Source organism: Rattus norvegicus, chromosome 9 (assembly GCF_021556685.1).
Source record: "Rattus norvegicus strain SHRSP/BbbUtx chromosome 9, alternate assembly SHRSP_T2T, whole genome shotgun sequence".
NCBI lineage: Eukaryota > Metazoa > Chordata > Mammalia > Rodentia > Muridae > Rattus > Rattus norvegicus.
The window spans coordinates 58,254,181-58,271,088 of record NC_141542.1 but is presented as its reverse complement, the minus strand read 5'-3'; the positions used below and the strand labels follow the sequence as shown (position 1 = coordinate 58,271,088).

The 16,908-nt window shown below is 43.5% G+C and overlaps 1 protein-coding gene across 7 annotated transcripts in view; it reads right to left on the bottom strand.

Annotated features, from left to right (window-relative positions):
* Tmem182 (transmembrane protein 182) overlaps positions 1-16,908 on the bottom strand; it is a 51,906-nt gene that overhangs the window by 13,556 nt on the left and 21,442 nt on the right. For 4 of the 7 annotated variants that reach the window (NM_001109305.1, XM_087567264.1, XM_087567266.1 and 1 more), the window contains 1 exon segment: positions 2,511-2,648. The exons of the other annotated variants lie outside the window; for them this stretch is intronic. In NM_001109305.1, the coding sequence (NP_001102775.1) occupies positions 2,511-2,648 (138 nt within the window). 7 annotated transcript variants of the gene reach the window in all.

Here is a 16,908-nt window from a genome sequence, read left to right as displayed (position 1 = left end):
TTTGCTGACTCCTTGAGCTTCCAATAGAAAAGAAGCTGTAGACACTACGGTCTTCCAAACCAGTCTTTTCTGCCCAAGGAGGCCAAATACAGGGTGAGGCCACACTGCTCTCCAGGCCCCGCCCTGAGTTGGCACAGCATAGAGACCAACCCTTTGCCTACCCGACAGCTGCAACTTCATTGTCCCTCTGCCAAGCATGGAATGCCCTGCACAGGCTTCTGCTGATGACAACAAGCCTCTGTATTTGTCCACGCCCGGTATGGCCATTTGGAATTCGGTTGTGCCCTTCCCTAAGACTCATCTGCCCAAATAAATACTCAGCCCTGTTTGTGGCATTGGTGAATTGCCACACTACCCTGAGACCGAACTGCACCTGTTTCTAAGTGCCTGACAGAGCACAGGAGAGGAGCAAGGCGATCTGAGAGAGACGAGAGAGCAATGGTCTGACAAGCCCGAGGAAGAGTGGGAATTAGGAACCCTTGGCCCATAGACTGAAATTTCCTCATTTTGAAATTTATGAGACCTAACTAAGTGAAGTATTCGAAGCTCAATTCAGTGCAATTCTGAATGGCAGAAGGAAATTATTCCTGGATGATGAATCCAGGGCAAGAAAAGCAGCCTGTGTTTCTCTTGTTTCTCCATAATGCATCAGGTAACTTTGAAAAGATAAAATTGTCACATTACTGGTAATAGACAGACATAAGATTGTAAAGTTCTTCTGTTGATAGTGTCCAATTTTAACACAAGATGTTGGCATCACTGTTGCTTAAAGTCTGCATTTCATGGTAGAGATTTCTAGCAGAATGTTACCTTTGGTCATCTCTGAACACATGACGTTTTCCTGCCCCAAACAATACAGTGAACTTCCATGTTTTGTTCCAGATAATGTTAGTTTCCTTTATGTGCTTGCAAAATCATGCACACATGTTTTGTAACTGTGCCATTGAGAATATTAATTAATCTATTCTCATAATCACCTACTTTACTAACTTTTAGCATAGGCATCATACCAGCTTAGAGGAAAATGGCATTTAAAAAAAAACTCTTCCAAAAATCATGAACTATCCTTTGAATAAAACATCCCAAATAAGCAAATGTATAGAAACAGGTAGATTAGTAGTTTCATGTAGAGGGAAGATGGGTTTCCTTTGCAATGTGATTCAAATATTCTGAAATTATATAGTGGTGATGTTCGTACGAGTCTATGAATGTACTAAAAAATTCCACCGAATTACATACTTAAAAATGGTGGATTGAATGGTATGTGGGTTCTTAGTAAATATGGGAAAAGATTCAGCAGCCATGAGCTCCAAACAAAGAAAGGCATCAGAAGACAGGGTAAGAAAGGGACAGAAGCCGTTAAAGAGGCTGCTACCCAGAATGACGCTGTGTCAGCCGAGCAGCCACATGTGATGGTTATCTTTACTGCGAAGAGCTAAGCACTGTGTCACGTTAACAGAGTATTGATAACAGATCATTGATTATGTTGTGAAGGACAGCATCATGGGCCGTCACACAATGATTCTAAAGACAGCAGAGCTGTCCATCAGTTCTGTCCCTGTATCCTTCATGGTGGCTTCACATAGAAACACTACGTTCTCATCTCAGAATATAGCACTATCATGGTGAGTTTGGTCATGCATGGCAAGTCCATATGTCCTATTGGTTTGCTGTTGCTGCTGCTGCTGCTGCTGCTGCTGCTGCTGCTGCTGCTGCTGCTGCTGCTGTTGTTGTTGTCATTGATGTGTTTTTGCTCTTTGTCTCCTTGACACAAGCCAGAGTTACCCAACAAGAAGAAACCACAATTGGAAAGATGCCTCCATAGGATCATCCTACACGCAAATTTGTGGGGCATTTTTTTTTAATTAGTATTTGATATGGAAGGCTTAACCCATTCTGGTGATAGTACCCCATGGACCAGTAGTCCTGGGTTATATAAGAAAGGAGACTGAGTAAGCCATGTGGAGCAAGTCAGTAAACAGAGCCCACCATGTTATCTCCTTCAGTTCCTGCCCCGACTTCCTACAGTGATGGACTTTGGTGTGAAAGTGTAAGTGAAATAATCTTATTTCCTTCTCAAGTTGACTTTGGTCACAGTTGGTTCATCACAGCCATAGGAACCCTAAGTAATACAATCTACCACTCTAGAAATATTGTCACTGTCAATATCAGCCTCCCACTTAATATATTATGATATGGTATAGAAAGCACATCACGGATGTAAAATTGTAGCCTCTTATCCCTTACAGACACCAGAGTGAATAACTAGTCTCAGTGTTTTCATTTGTCTGCATGTCTATTTTTGGCTACACAGTGTTTACATTCACTAGGCAATGGCTTCACATGGAAAATGTGGTGTTTGGAGAAAGTACGATGTAGTGAGCAAGCCAGAACTCCAGCATCTGAGCAGCATGGCATTACTATTAGTAAAAGTCCAAACTCTAGACCCATGTCTAAAACAAAGCTCGAGGGAACATGGCTAGATAGTATGCCTTGGATGCTATACCTACCTGAGGCAATGTATGAGCCTCCTCCAGCTTTATAAAGTAAGTGACTGGAAAAGGGGGCTGCGCAGATGATCAGAAAGCTTGCAGTCAAGGCAGCCACGACCCCCAGGAGCAGCAGGACCGCCCAGAAGCCACGGTAAACTAAAAACCCAAGAACAAAGAAAGAAACACGTTAGCCCTGGTTGTAGCAGGCTGTCGCACAGAGAGTTTGTTCCTTATCATTTATTTCATTCAGGGACAGCACTGGGCAGAATCTCACACAGTGGACCAAGGTCGATCTTGAACAGGGATTCTTAGCAGACAACCAGGCTCAGCCACGCCCATCCTGTGCTTCCAGCTCAGCACTGGCAACACGCTCATTCCGAATATGCCACAGGGAATCCATTTCTCTGACCTCATTTTTTCTCTTTGGAAGGGGAATACCTAAAGATCTGCCCGGTCTGACCACAGATGAGCTGTCCAACAGCCACACAAAGGCAACCCTGTAGTTTATAGACACTGACTCATCATGCTAAGATGCTAACTGTTCAATGGTGGCTCCCTCATAACCCTAACCATGACTTCTATATAGACCCTGGCCCTCAGGGAAACTATTCTTAAGATAATAAAACCTACAGCATTAAGAAAGGTTTGTATCAGAAAAAGAATATAAAGAATAATATATATAGATATATATAAAAAAAGACCTGTGTGGGATGTGGCTTTTGTTAAATATTTGCATAACAGGAAGGAAGTGTCAACATGGCGTTGTTTGGAAGTCTATTACTCAAGGACAGACAGGGCAGAGGTACTCCATGCAGCTGGTGATTAATGGATTGTGGGTCCAGTGATTTATAGTAATCAAACGGAAAGGCATACTAATGATCACTTTTGAGCTGGGTAATTACCAATCTATTAAACAAATTCATCATTTTCCCTAAGGCAAAAACGCTAAAATGAGTTCTCATGTGTGTAAGGGGTGAGCTCAGTGAGAACTATTAGTCAAACTATAATTTTCTTATGGAGCATATAGAATTTTTATTAGGAAATAAAATGTATTTTTTCCTCAATTCTACCTTCAAGGAATAAACATGTCAATTGCCTATAATCTTAAGGAAAGAAGGACAGGATTATAGAAAGCTGAGAAGACCAACTATGACAGTTGAGGGGAAGAAAGGCCGCTATAGGTTGGAGGTGATGAAACCTTGATTGCAGGGGTGACAAGATTAGCTTTCATCTTACTTTTCAATGCTGACACTTGGCCATAGCTTTCAGGCTGGCTGCAATATATACCTTGCAACTATAGTCAGGCTGACAAAATAGTCAGTAGTCAAGAAACACAATTTATTCCCAAACTGTGTCTTTGAATAACCCCAGTGAGGCACCCAAGATCTGGGAAATGATCCATGCTTTGCATGGAGGAACCCGGGAAGGGGATCTTTGTTGTCCAAACAGTGGGGAAATTTCTGTTAAATATTTTCTTTGGTTTCTTGATGTTTTTCCACGTGGCACAATCACAGAGATCTATCCCACTGTACTGGAAGCCTAAAGGGTACTAGAATTCAGTCCACAAGTGAGAAAAGGAGGAGGAAATTTTGCAGGGGTGAAAACTGGAAGATTGCAGGTCTATGCTGGAGCCTACCCTAGCATCAAGCTCACCCTCACATTCCAGACGCATAGACACCCAAGGGAGCATGATGGTCTTCAAGGACAAAATTAAGTTGTGAAGTCTCCTGCACCCTAGTATCAGCCCCAGGCAGGATACACCAAATGCAGGGCCCAGGGCATCTGACAGTTCAGTTAACATTGAAAATGCTACCACAAATATAAAGGACAGGATAAAAAGACTGATTTCCTGTTGAAAGGATAGGTTAATGTTTTCTGGATATTTTAAAATATAAAATCAGAAAATATAATATCCAAACCGGTCTAGGCTACAACTTAAAGCTCTTTTATATAGCAGGACCATGAAACTCTGACCAATGCTTTAGGTAACAGTCAAAGAGTCAGCAAACACAAAGGCACTAATTCTGGGACAGATTCCAAGCTGGCATTAGGGGAGCTCTGTGAACTGCAGTCACTGCTCTTGAAATGGATAGGACCTGAGACAAACAAACTAAGCTGGACCTCTGGATTTGCAGTAACAATTTGTGAAAATATAAAACCCTGCCAGGGGCTCAGCATCACAAAGGAGACGAGGAAGGGAGAGTGAGAGGCTTTTGTGAGTAGCAAATTAAATTGTTTGATATGAATGAAAAACAGGGATAGACACTGAGAAAACAAATGGAGTTCTAGACACTTGTGTGATGGAATCAAAGGTTCCCCTATTTGTATCAGAACAGCAAGAGCAGAGGCAAGAGACTTTAGTGTAGAAACAAAGTTACTCAGAAGGCAAAGCTGATCAACACCCCAGGAGCAGAGGGGAAAGATACATTTATAGCTTCCTTTGGTATCTGTGCACCAAAGCATATATACAGACAGACAGACAGACAGGCGGGCAGGCAGATACACACACACACACACACACACACACACACACACACACACCAAAACAAACTTTAAACTTCTGTCAACATAATGTTGTAGAAAATTATAGGTGTTAGAATTGGTGTCCTGTGTTTTTATCTCTGCCTCAATGGGTCTTCCTGAGCCTCTACTTTCCAATCATTGTACCCCTCCTGGTCCTTCCCCAATCCCTATCCCTAATCCTCCTCCTCTTCTCCTCTGTGAGATTAGAGGCCCCTCTGGATAACCCCCACCAGAGACATCAAGTGTCAGTAGGGCTGGTAAATCCTTTCCCTCTGAGGCCAGACAAGGCAGCCCAGCTAGAAGAACATAGCCCACACACAGGCAACAACTTTTTAGGGTAGCCTCTGCTCCAGTTGTTTTAAACCCACATGAAGACCAAACTGCACATCTGCATCATAAGTGTGGGGAGGCCTAGGTCCAGCCCATGTATGTCCTTTGGTTGGCAGTTCAGACTCTGAGAGCCCCAAGGGGACAGGTCAGTTGACTCTGTTGGTCTTCTTGTGATGTTCCTATTCCCTTCAGGGCCTTCTATTCTTCCTCCTGTTCTTCCATAAGAGTCACTAAACTCCATCTACTATTTGGCTTTGGGTCTCTACATCTGTCTCAGTCAGCTTCTGGGTAGAGCCTCTCAGAGAACAGATTGCAAGGCCTCTTAATGGGACCCCTGTTGGAGGAATTAGAGAAAGGATTGAAAGAGCTGAAGGGGCTTGCAACCCCATAAGAACAACAATGCCAACCAACCAGAGCTCCCAGACACTAAACCACTACCCAAAGACTATATATGAATTAGTCCATGACTCCAATCGCATATATAGCAGAGGATGGCCTTGTTGGACACCAATAGAAGGGGAAGTCCTTGGTCCTGCCAAGGTTGGACCCCCAGTGTAGGGAAATGTCAGGGGTGGGGGTGGGGGTGAGGGGGGTGAGGGAAACACCCTTATAGAAGAAGGGGAGGGGGATGAGATAGGGAGCTTATGTCCTGGAAACTGGGAAAGGGAATAGCATTTGAAATGTAAATGAAAATATATCCAATTAAAAAAAAGTTCCCACACTGACTCCTTTTTTCCAGAGAAACTTTTATGCAACCATGGTATATACTTATATAAAATAAATATACAAACAGGTATTTCCTGATGATAGATTACTTTCTTTAGGATAATACAACTTAGTTGGTAAAGTGCCTACCTACCATGCAACAAGTACTGGATTTGAACCCCAATGTAACATAATCTGGGCGTGGTGGCTTCTTTTTCTAGTCCTAGCACTTAGGAGGTAGAAGCAGGAAAATTGTGAGTTCAGGATCAAACAACGCTATATAGCAAGTTTAAGCACACAGCCTGGGCTGCAGGAAACCTGTCTCAAAAACTGGGTGAAGGAAATAGGGAAAAATTTTTGGTATACTCACTATTTTGACCACTTATTAAAGATGAAAAGAAGTTCCCATGCTAGTGAGATAGGTGTACCTGTTTACTTTCTGAATACAAAGTTAAATCTTGACTGAATATTTGATGTCCCAGTACTAAAGAGTCTCCAGTGCTTTTCAGAGTTGATCAACATTTTGATTTTATTGTTGTCAAAGCCAAGGATGCCACATATGCAAAAAAATAAGTAATAAAATTAAAAAGAGGTGTGTTTATGGCCGGTTCAAAAATTGTTTGGAATTTTGTTCTAATCACAGCCCAAAAATTCATTTAACACCCTTTTAAATGAAATTCGGGTGTCCACTCAGATTGGTATTTGAGTTAAATCAAGTTTTCTGACAGAAAACATTGGAAAGACATGCTAACTTTATGGGAAGAAAACACTAAACCATTATGCTATCATGAGGACAGAAAACTTCATGTGTATAATCAGACAAACAGCAGCAAAAGCAACAAAACAGAAATTGTTACCGGGATTCATGACGTCTGAGAGCCTCAACCATGAGCTGAGCTTCTTCAGGCTGTGCTGGCTGCCGTTTCCTGGCGTGGCAGTACGCACAGGAAATACGCATGTATGTGCTGTGGAGTCCTGTGATGCTACCATGGCTAACACGGCCAGAAACACCATGGGCCTGTCATGTACTGATTGAGAATTTGGTTGTGGTTGGTACACATTCAGAATAAATTAGGGGCACTGCATGCTTGGGATTGTAACCAAGCAGGAAAAAGTAAAGTCTCCAGGAAGGTTCCTGAGTGACCTTGTCATGTACTTAATGTTCTGCCTGTGCTTCTAAAATTCTGAAGTGCGTGCCTTCAAGCATCTGATAGAATTCTCTGGAGCTTCCAATCTCCTTGACACTTCCCTGTTTCTTTGACATGTTATATTATATTGTTTTACATGTGTATACTTTAATCCTAAATTGAGATGACCCTTCATAATGATAACTTGCTATGTGGGAATGGGAAAAGTGATCGTGATTGCTATGTAAATTAAATCTTAGATAATAAACGATCATCAACAGAATGGGAACTGAGTACCTGGGCTCTATGAATCCATATACAGTATTGTCTACATATGCTCAAAGGGAAGATGCATTGTTGAAGTCCAGGGATTGTCTCACAAACCACACGAACACCAATCTCACCCAGACAACAATAGCTTATGGAGCCCCAGGACGGATCAACCAGGGCCACCATCCATATTTGAAAACTAAAACATGACCCTGCGGTCCTACAAGGATTTTTAAGCCTGAGATCTACAAACATCTGCACCAAGTTTTTCCACCAATCAGGATTTAGGGATAAGGGATTTCGTTAAGAACGTGCCTTTGCTGTACTGGTTGCAGTATTCAACTATGGCCAAGGACTTGTCTTGTCTAACATTCATGTCTAAAGTTGCCAACCAGGATGTCAGTTACCCACATACATGTAGTCTCTTTCTGCCAAGTACAATGCCAGTTTCCAGTGAGCTCTTGGGAACTTAAACGTTATTTGATTACTATTCAAATTGGAAGTCTTATTCCAAACACTTTTTTATATTGGTGCAGGTTTCTCTCTTATGTTGGGGGTCCTACCCAGGGGCATCTTATAAAGGCAAATACCCTAAATGCCTATATATAGGTGCAGGATGTACTGCTGGGTGGTTGGTCCGGGTCCAAGCTTCTTGTGGGTAACTATACTATACAAAGCAATTCTACTGACTTCTATCATGATTTGTTTCCAAGGGCACAGAACATAACAGACTATGTCATCAACTAGGGCATCAGAGAGCTTCCTAGCAACAGCAGAAACATATGAGAAAGTTCCCTACTAATGGCAAATTAACCAGGTAACAGTTACCTGGGCCTTAACATTTTACCTAGGCCTTAACATGCACTAGGAACATTTGGGAGGAGTGACTATATGAACTTAAATCTGTAAATATTATTCTGTGGTTATATCTGTTATGCCTTGTAGTAAAATGCTCTTGCCAATAACACAGTGGACACTAACACATTTGTCATGGACAATGATGGAGCCAGTTTATCAGTCCTAACTGACCTGTTACGATGCCTCCACATGCTTGGTGTGTATATCTGTGGTCACATCTACATCTGTATCTGTCTGTCACCTTAGTCACCTTAGAGGCATGCATACAACTGAAGAGGCGGTTCAGCATCCCTCTGTCCTTTGGACAGGCCTTGTGATGCAGGAGGGTCAGGGGTCGGTCTAAAGACTTGTTAGAGAGTGGCGCATCTGGAGCTGATTTTCCGGAGCGAAGTAAAATTTTAGCATTGCAGTTGCTTTCACTACATATTTACTTGGTAGTTTTATTCTAGAAGCTCTGGATTAAAAAATCATCAACCCTGAACGCACCCGAAGCTCTTGGTAGCGTCTCATACTTGCTTCCATGTGCTCCCCTCTCTGCACCAACTTTGTCTTTAGCTTTCATTTGGGGAGCACTCTGCTGTTCCTCAGAGAGTCGTCCCTTATTAGAGGCTGTCTAGCTCATTAACAACAGAGGAGGTGAGATGGAAGGCTGTGCCGTGCCTTGAGTAGAACCAAAGAGACACATTCCAAACTGGAATAAGAAGGAAGCTGAGGAAACACTGATTAAATTCTGAGGAAGAAACAGGGAAGATCATTAAACAACTTGGACAATTAACTCTGCACAGTGGTATCATGCATATAGGAGTCTACACAGAAGTGCCTGTGTGTGTGTCAATATATACCCACATGCCTCTGTGTGTGTGTGTGTAAATATATACATATATGCCTCTGTGTGTGTGTATGTGTATGTGTATGTATGTGGAAGTCTATACACACATGCCTCTGTGTGAGTGTGTGTGAGTGTGTGTGTGTGTGTGTAATTATGGTATGTGTGTGTGTGTGTGTGTGTGTAATTATGGTATATGTGTGTGTGTGTGTAATTATGGTATATGTGTGTGTGTATGTGGAAGTCTATACACACATGCCTCTGTGTGAGTGTGTGTGTGTGTAATTATGGTATATGTGTGTGTGTGTGTGTGTGTGTGTGTGTGTGCACATCAATAAGATACCACAGACAGGAACATAATAGCACAGTGATCATAAATTCTGAATTCCTATATAAAGAGAAAACCAAAGAAATACTCATTTTCCACTATGAATACACTAAAACCTCATCAACATGAATGGTGATGGGCAAAATCAACCCAAGCTTTCATTGTAAGTTTCTTAGAAAATTCCATCCCAAGGCATTCATATCCACCAGGAACCCCCAAGAATGTCCCAGAGGTTGCTAGTAACCAAAAACCACTGGGTTTAACAGATGCATGATGAAGGCTGCCTATATGCAGGGCTCAAAATTGATAAAGCACAACTCCTTCACTCACAAGCTCATTACAGTTGGGGAACGGAGACTCATTTAACACTGTGATAAACCATGGTGGTTTCATTTCAAAGGCGAGCAACAATGAGAAAGCACACTGTGGTTGGCCTTAATGTCTGCCTTTACTGTTCAAGAAGCAGCTCATGGAGACCAGGTTCATTTCAGCTGCGTGGGGAGGGGGGTGGATTCCACATGGCTGTAGGAGGAGACATCTCCCACAACTACTGTTTTGATAGAATTGGTGATGAGAGACTGAGAGACCAGGAGGGACAGTGAAGTCCGTGTGACTTTCCATGTGGGAAAGCTTACGGGCCGAGTCTTCCCCATGCTAGAGTCGGTCCCTGGTGATCTTTATCCAATCCTCAGGGAAACTGGTACTGAAATACATGCATCTTTGAGCTGATGGGGGAATGACAGAACAAGACCTCGTAGTGCTAAGTGGGGGCTCACGAGGGGCTGCCCCAGAGCAGAGCCACTGGGGCAGGGATGGTGTGAGCTGTGGTGTCACTCAGTTATCAGGGTGATGAGAAACCACCAAGGAAAATGAACGCCCTTGTCAGCTTTTACCTGCATACCCACATGGGTCAGGATCTTTAACCTTTTCTGACATTATAATTTAGACGGCAAAACTTCCTTCACAGAGAGGATGAATGAGAAAAGCCAATCACGGTCACACCTCTGTTGTGTTTACACACACCTGCCCAGCTATCTGTAGCTCAGAAATACCTGTTATTCACTCTCCAAACCTTGCTCTATGTGTCTAGGGGCATGTATGTGCGCATATGTAAGATATGTAAGGCCTCGTGCATATATGGGTATATCTAAAGTAAGTCTAAGATAATAATCACCAAAAGAACGGGAGCTGAGCACATGAGCTCTCTGTAGCTAATACCATGCAGAGTCTCCTCTGCTTAATAATTGTATGATTCTCATGACTGCTTCAGTAGCACATGAAGTAGAATTGTCTACATATGTTCAAAGTGAGGATTCACTAGGAACATTTGTGCAGAGTGACTGCATAAACTCTAACAAATACTATGCTGTGGTCATATATTTTGCATAATAGACATACATACACAACATACGTGTGTGCATGTGTTTGTTTATATATGTGTATATGTGTATGCATGTGGGTGTGTACACACATGTGCATGTGTGTGTCTATGTGTGTGTGTGTGTGTGTGTGTGTGTGTGTGTGTGTGTACCCCTCAGATGGACCCAAAGCTAGTTCTTCCAATCAAACATGTCCTGCACAACTTTAGGAGCTTCATATGCTGTCAAGGAGACCCAAGCAAAGCCCTGGTTCTCCCTCCACAGCTCCTCCAGCACAAATACCTCCAGTGTATGTTGTCACAGCCTGAGTCAGGATGCTTGTCATGTGGGGTAGTAATATCACCCCTCATGTCCTTGAACTGCTTGTCTTGGCAGTGACAAACAGGACTAAAAATACAGGAGCATCTGCCCCAAGGCAGAAGAACTGTCTGTACAATGTGTCCACATCTGTGGCCTGACCCTGCTCAAGCAGTCACTTACCACCATCAACAGACTATTTCAGATACAAAGGCACAGGGAGAAACCCAGTGACTATTAATCTCTCTGCTGTAAAACTAGCCAAGGTGTCAAGGAGGAAGTATGCTGGGCAGGAGGGAGAGGGCTCCCCCTTCACTTTGGCTTGGGGAAGCGTGTGTTTCTTCCAGAAGAGAAGAGAGAATCCGTGTGTAAGTGCATTCATGCCTCCTATCCCATAATGCTTCTTAAGGAGACTGACGTCAGAAATGGAATCTTCCACAACTCTGGGACAAAGGGTTTTGCAGTACTGGAGGTGGTCATGACGGTAGCTGCTGTTATAGGAATACATCTGGTCCCTAACCTACAATGGTCCTACTTGAAATTTCTCGACTTGAACCAGGTCTGCAGTCATTAGACATGGTAATCTGAACTGATCTCTCCCTAGGCTAGCAGCATGGAACCTCTCTACCAATAGTTTGTCTGCAGCATGAGCCAGCTACAGTTCCACAGAGGGAACTCAACTAGGACCTAGAGCTGGCCATGTTTCTGAGCTAGAATGGTGAGCATTCAACACAGGATGGCTTCATCAGGACACATCTCCTGGTAGGTCAAGGAGCATCTGTCATAGTACAGTAAAGCTTGGTAGCAGCAGCATCCAGAATGTTGTTATTTGGGGCAGGGAAGGAAGAGACAGTGTGTACAAAGTCCTGTGACGTTTGATCCAAGACAGCGCATGAGTATCCTGGGCTTACCCTTCAGCTCAAAGGAGAGGCAGTATTTGTATCAGACTTCAAGGACTTTGCAAAGCTCTTCCTAACCTGCCTTCCTCCTTATGAGGTTTCTATCCTTCCTGCTCCACATCTAAATACCAAAGGTCCAACCTTAGACCCAGTGAGAGATCACTGGCAAGTTGGAGGCTTTGGGGAAGGAAACGAGTTTGGATGTGGTCACAAGGTTGGAGTGCTATAATGGAATTGGTGACTTAATAAGATGAGGAAAACAGAGCTGGTGCCTCTCTGCCAAGCAAGGGAGGTATCAGAAGACAGGCAACAGAGGTCCTCTCTGGAACCCAGCCACAACCTACCCTGACTCCCTCCCTCCTCAACAGTAGCAAACAAACCCCGGTTTTTAAGTGTTTATGGTAGCAGTCTGACAGAAGGCATTGCTTTCTGTCTAGGACCTAATCACCCGCCTTCTTTCTTTGAAGGGTTAGAGCAAGTTACTCCCTTGCATGTACATAAAGCTGATGGATAGGCCAAGAAAGAAAGGAGACAGACTAGAGAGATGGAATGCCTATCTAATGATAGATAGATGATGAGATAGATGCCTGTCATCAGTCATATGACCTTAGGCCTGTTTCTTGGCTTCTCCAAGCCCTAGTTTCCTTCCTTAATGTGTGACAATAATGTTAGCTATTTCCCGGTGCTGTAATCTTGAAGCACAACACCTGATCCAAGGACTCATTTGGGACACAGGCCAGACCCCAGAGTGAATACTTTGCACTACAGTCTCTCCATGTGTAACCCACTCCCACCCCGGAACATAAACTCCCTCTGGGGCAGATAAGACTCACTAGTATTTCTAACTCAAGTGGAAACTTGCTTGACATGAAATAGATGCTCAATAAAATATGAATGCGTGTATGATCATTAACTCTCCCGTTAATCTTCATTGGAGTCTCAAGATTAATGGGCTATGCCGTGCTCATGGGAACAAAGTGAAGCTAATTAGTTCAAAAGGAAATAAATCTACTGTCTAGACCTCTTGGCCTCAGTGGCTGACTCTGCACTTGGAAGAAACATTCTCGTTGAAGAGAAAGCTGAGTGACCAATGAAACAGATGCTAACACCTGGGCCTCGGAGCTGAGCTGTGTCTTCCGTCCCTGAGTTTCCTTGTCTCCTCACCCAGGAATGCATAACTGTGAAGCAAGAGTACAGGGATTTCTAGGACCCCCTGCCTTGACTCTGGCCCCACTCTGAACACCTAAGGCAGGCCAAGTTCCCCACCCACTGATTTCCTTTTCATTAAACAGAAAAATCTTATTGACATCTAAAACTTCCTTTGGCATTAACAGCAAGTCACAAAATGCAATGCTTATGAAAATATTCACACATTTTAAAATATGAAATTGTAATCGCCTTGCCCCCAAATCATTGAGCAGATACCAGGAAAGCACTAGCAAAAGCTCAGGAGAAAGGAGTCTATTCTGAGTGTGCTGGGATCTTGCAAAGATTCTCTTCTAAGTGTCCTGGGACCTTGTAAGAAATCTATTCTAAGTGTCCTGGGATCTTGTAAAAATTCTATTCTAAGTGGCTGGGGTCTTGGAAAAATTCTATTCTAAGTGTTCTGGGATCTTGCAAGGATTCTACTCTGAGTGCCTTGGGATCTTGTAAGGATTATACTCTGGGTGCCCTCGGATCTTGGCATCTCTATTTTTCTCTTTCAGATGAGTTGATTCTGTGAATCTTTAACACTCTGGAAATCAGATCTTTTCAGGAAAGTTTGAGACCTTTCATTAAGGAGCATGAATGTAAATACAGAGCCTTCTTCTTCAAATGTAACTCAAGATAGTTTTTCTACCATCCCACCAAAGAGGAAATTGTTTAAGAATTACAGTGTTGATTTGCTTTGCTATTTCCCTCTGTGTGTATCATAAGATAAACCACCCCCACAGCAGAAGGCGACCAGCGAGTGAAGTGAATCCCATTCTCGCAGACACCAAATTGAAACTCTTGTCTTTCGCCAGGTACTGCACAGGTCATCAACGACGGGTGCTGCACCGTAAAATCAAAACCACATAAAATGTAGAGGAATGCTCAAGAGCATGGCAGTCAGTGCTGGGCTATGCCTATGCTGAGCACAACAGGTTGATGCTACTTTACACAGGATATTGGAAGGATCCCAAGCCCCATTTTAACACATTGCTCAAAGCTTATTGTGGAAAGTGATTTTGAGAGGAGGAACAGACAAGAAGGAAGGAGGAGAGGCAGTCAGTCCTGAGACAGCACAAACAAGGGGAAATGGAGGTGGGGGTACAGCAGGATCTGCCAGTGGCTTGTTATAAAGATACAGGACAATGGTAGGTGTGATGCTAGAGAAGGGACCTGGGAAGAAACAAGATGTGCTTCTTCTGAGATAGTCGTTTTTCTAAGTAACAGTTCTGACTCACGTTTTATGGCTTTCCTCCAGAAATCATTTCTTAAAAAAAAAAATCACTAGTAAAACACCACTAATTAACCCTTTAAATCTTGGCTATATATCCCCACCACATATGGGTGTCAAGACAGTGAAGGAAACAATTTGGTTTTGCACGAGAGATACTAATAAGAAAATGGCAAAAGTCACACACCTCCATTGTAATTCATGGGACTTGATATTCTCCTGGAGGTTAAATATTTTTGAGATAAAGCACTGAAAACCTGAGAGTACCTCACGGAAATCAAATTGTCTGGTGGGGAAAGTAAATGAGGTGGGGGCTGTTCCCAAGGAACTGAAGCTCAAAAGACAACACACAGAGTTTCAGAAAGAAAGTAAAACCACGAGCAGACAAGGGCTGCGCCTGCTGGGATGGCGATCTGCCAGGACCCCTCAGCTGACATCCCTGAAAGAGGCTCAGCCAGTAGAGAAGCAGGAGCTGGAGGGGTTCAGACATGAGTCACATGTGCCAGGAGGAAATCTTAGGAAAGGGCGTATAAGGTAAGTGACAAGACAACTGGAACTTCTGTGACACTCTCATTTACCTTATGACAAACTTTCATATATTGTGTATACACAGCAAGCAAGTCTGGGGTCTGCCGTCCTAGTATGCGCTGTTTGGCTAAGTTAATAATTTTAAATTAAAGGGACTAAGGGAGCAGCACATGCCACTGCAGGGAACTCAGGTCACACCTGCTTGTCTGTCAAATGTGTTGAGCCTCCAAGGACCAAAACTATTTCTTCTGGTTCCTTCCCGGAATTTTTGGTCCTCTAAGCTCTTAGCAAAGAAGAAACCACAAATCGTCCAGTGCACTTGGATGGAGTTGCCCACGTGAAGTTGGCCTGTATTTGGGACATCCTGAAGACAGTCACCTGTAATCTGTTGTCTATTGTGCAGCTCAGCCAACTTCTGCCCCTAGCTGGGTGGTGTTTCTACAAACCCACAGAATTTGTCTAAAAACCATTTACTCAGTTTCCTTCCCCCACAGTTCACCCAAAAGTTCCACTCTTACTCATCGTTCTCACAAAAAGCATATGGAAGTCCCCGAATCACTCTTGGCTGGCGGGTAATTGCAGATCTCATTCCTCCTTTATCCATGAACTCAATCTGTAAGTCTTTTCTTCTGCTACCTCGTTTGTCCATCCATGTCAGCAAATCTCCACAGGGGCCAAAGGGAACGCTTTCCTGTGATCCCCTCAGTGGACTCACAGCATCACGCTCTCAAAACTAAGCAAGAGGCATGGGCCTGGACCTTCAAAGTCAGCTTTCAGAAACTACAGTCAGAAGCACCTGGCGGGGATCTGCCCTCTTCCCGGGTCTTAGCCTAAGGAATGCAGTGGAATACACAGCAGCACAGCTTTGCCTCAGTCTCCTCTTCCCCGCTGGCTGTCCTGGTACTAATTACCATGCACACTTCAGAACCACCCTCCCTGACTCTCTGCTTCCTCTCCTGAGCCTCAAAGGTCACCTCTGCTCTTCTCTACTGAGTCCAGTGCAAATGCACCGTCAGTATGTCTGTGATGATCTGTGTTTCCTGACCTTCCGAGTCCCCACAGGAAAGAAGCACCTCTTTCAAACCACTCATTCTTTTTTTTTTCTTAATTTTTTATTATATATTTCTTTACTGACACTTCAAAGGTTATTCCCCTTCCCGGTTTCCTGTCCATAAGCTCCCATCCCCTCCCCTCCCCCTCCCCATAAGGGTATTTCCCCCTATACATCCCCCTTATTGCCCTCCCCCATATTCCCCTGCACTGGGGGTCCAACCTTGGCAAGACCAAGGGCTTCCCCTTCCACTGGTGCCCCAACAAGTCTGTTCTCTGCTACATATGCAATTGGAGCCCTGGGTCAGTCCATGTGTAGTCTTTAGGTAGTAGTTTAGTCCCTGGAATCTCTGGTTGGTTGGCATTGTTGTTTTTATGGGGTTGCAAGCTCCTCCAACTCTTTCAATCCTTCCTCTAATTCCCCCCAAGGGGGTCCTGTTCTCAGTTCAGTGGTTTGCTGCTAACATTGACCTCTGCATTGGACATGCTCTGGATGTGTCTCTCAGGAGAGATCTATATCCAGTCCCTTTCAGCATGCATTTTTTAGCTTCATCAGTCTTATCTACTTTTTGGTGGCTGTATATATATTGGCCACATGTGTGTCAGGCTCTAAATGGCCATTCCTTTAGTCACTGCTCTAAACTTTGCTTCCATATCCCCTCCTATGAATATTTTCCCCCTTTTAAGAAGGAGTGGGAGCATCTGCATTTTGGTGATCTTTCTTCTTGAGCTTCCTGCGGTCTGTGGATTCCATCTTGGGTAACTCGAGCTTTTTGGCTAATATTCACTTATCAAATAGTGCATACCAAGTGTGTTTTTCTGTGATTGAGTAACCTCACTCAGGATGATATTTTCTAGTTCATTCCATTTGTCT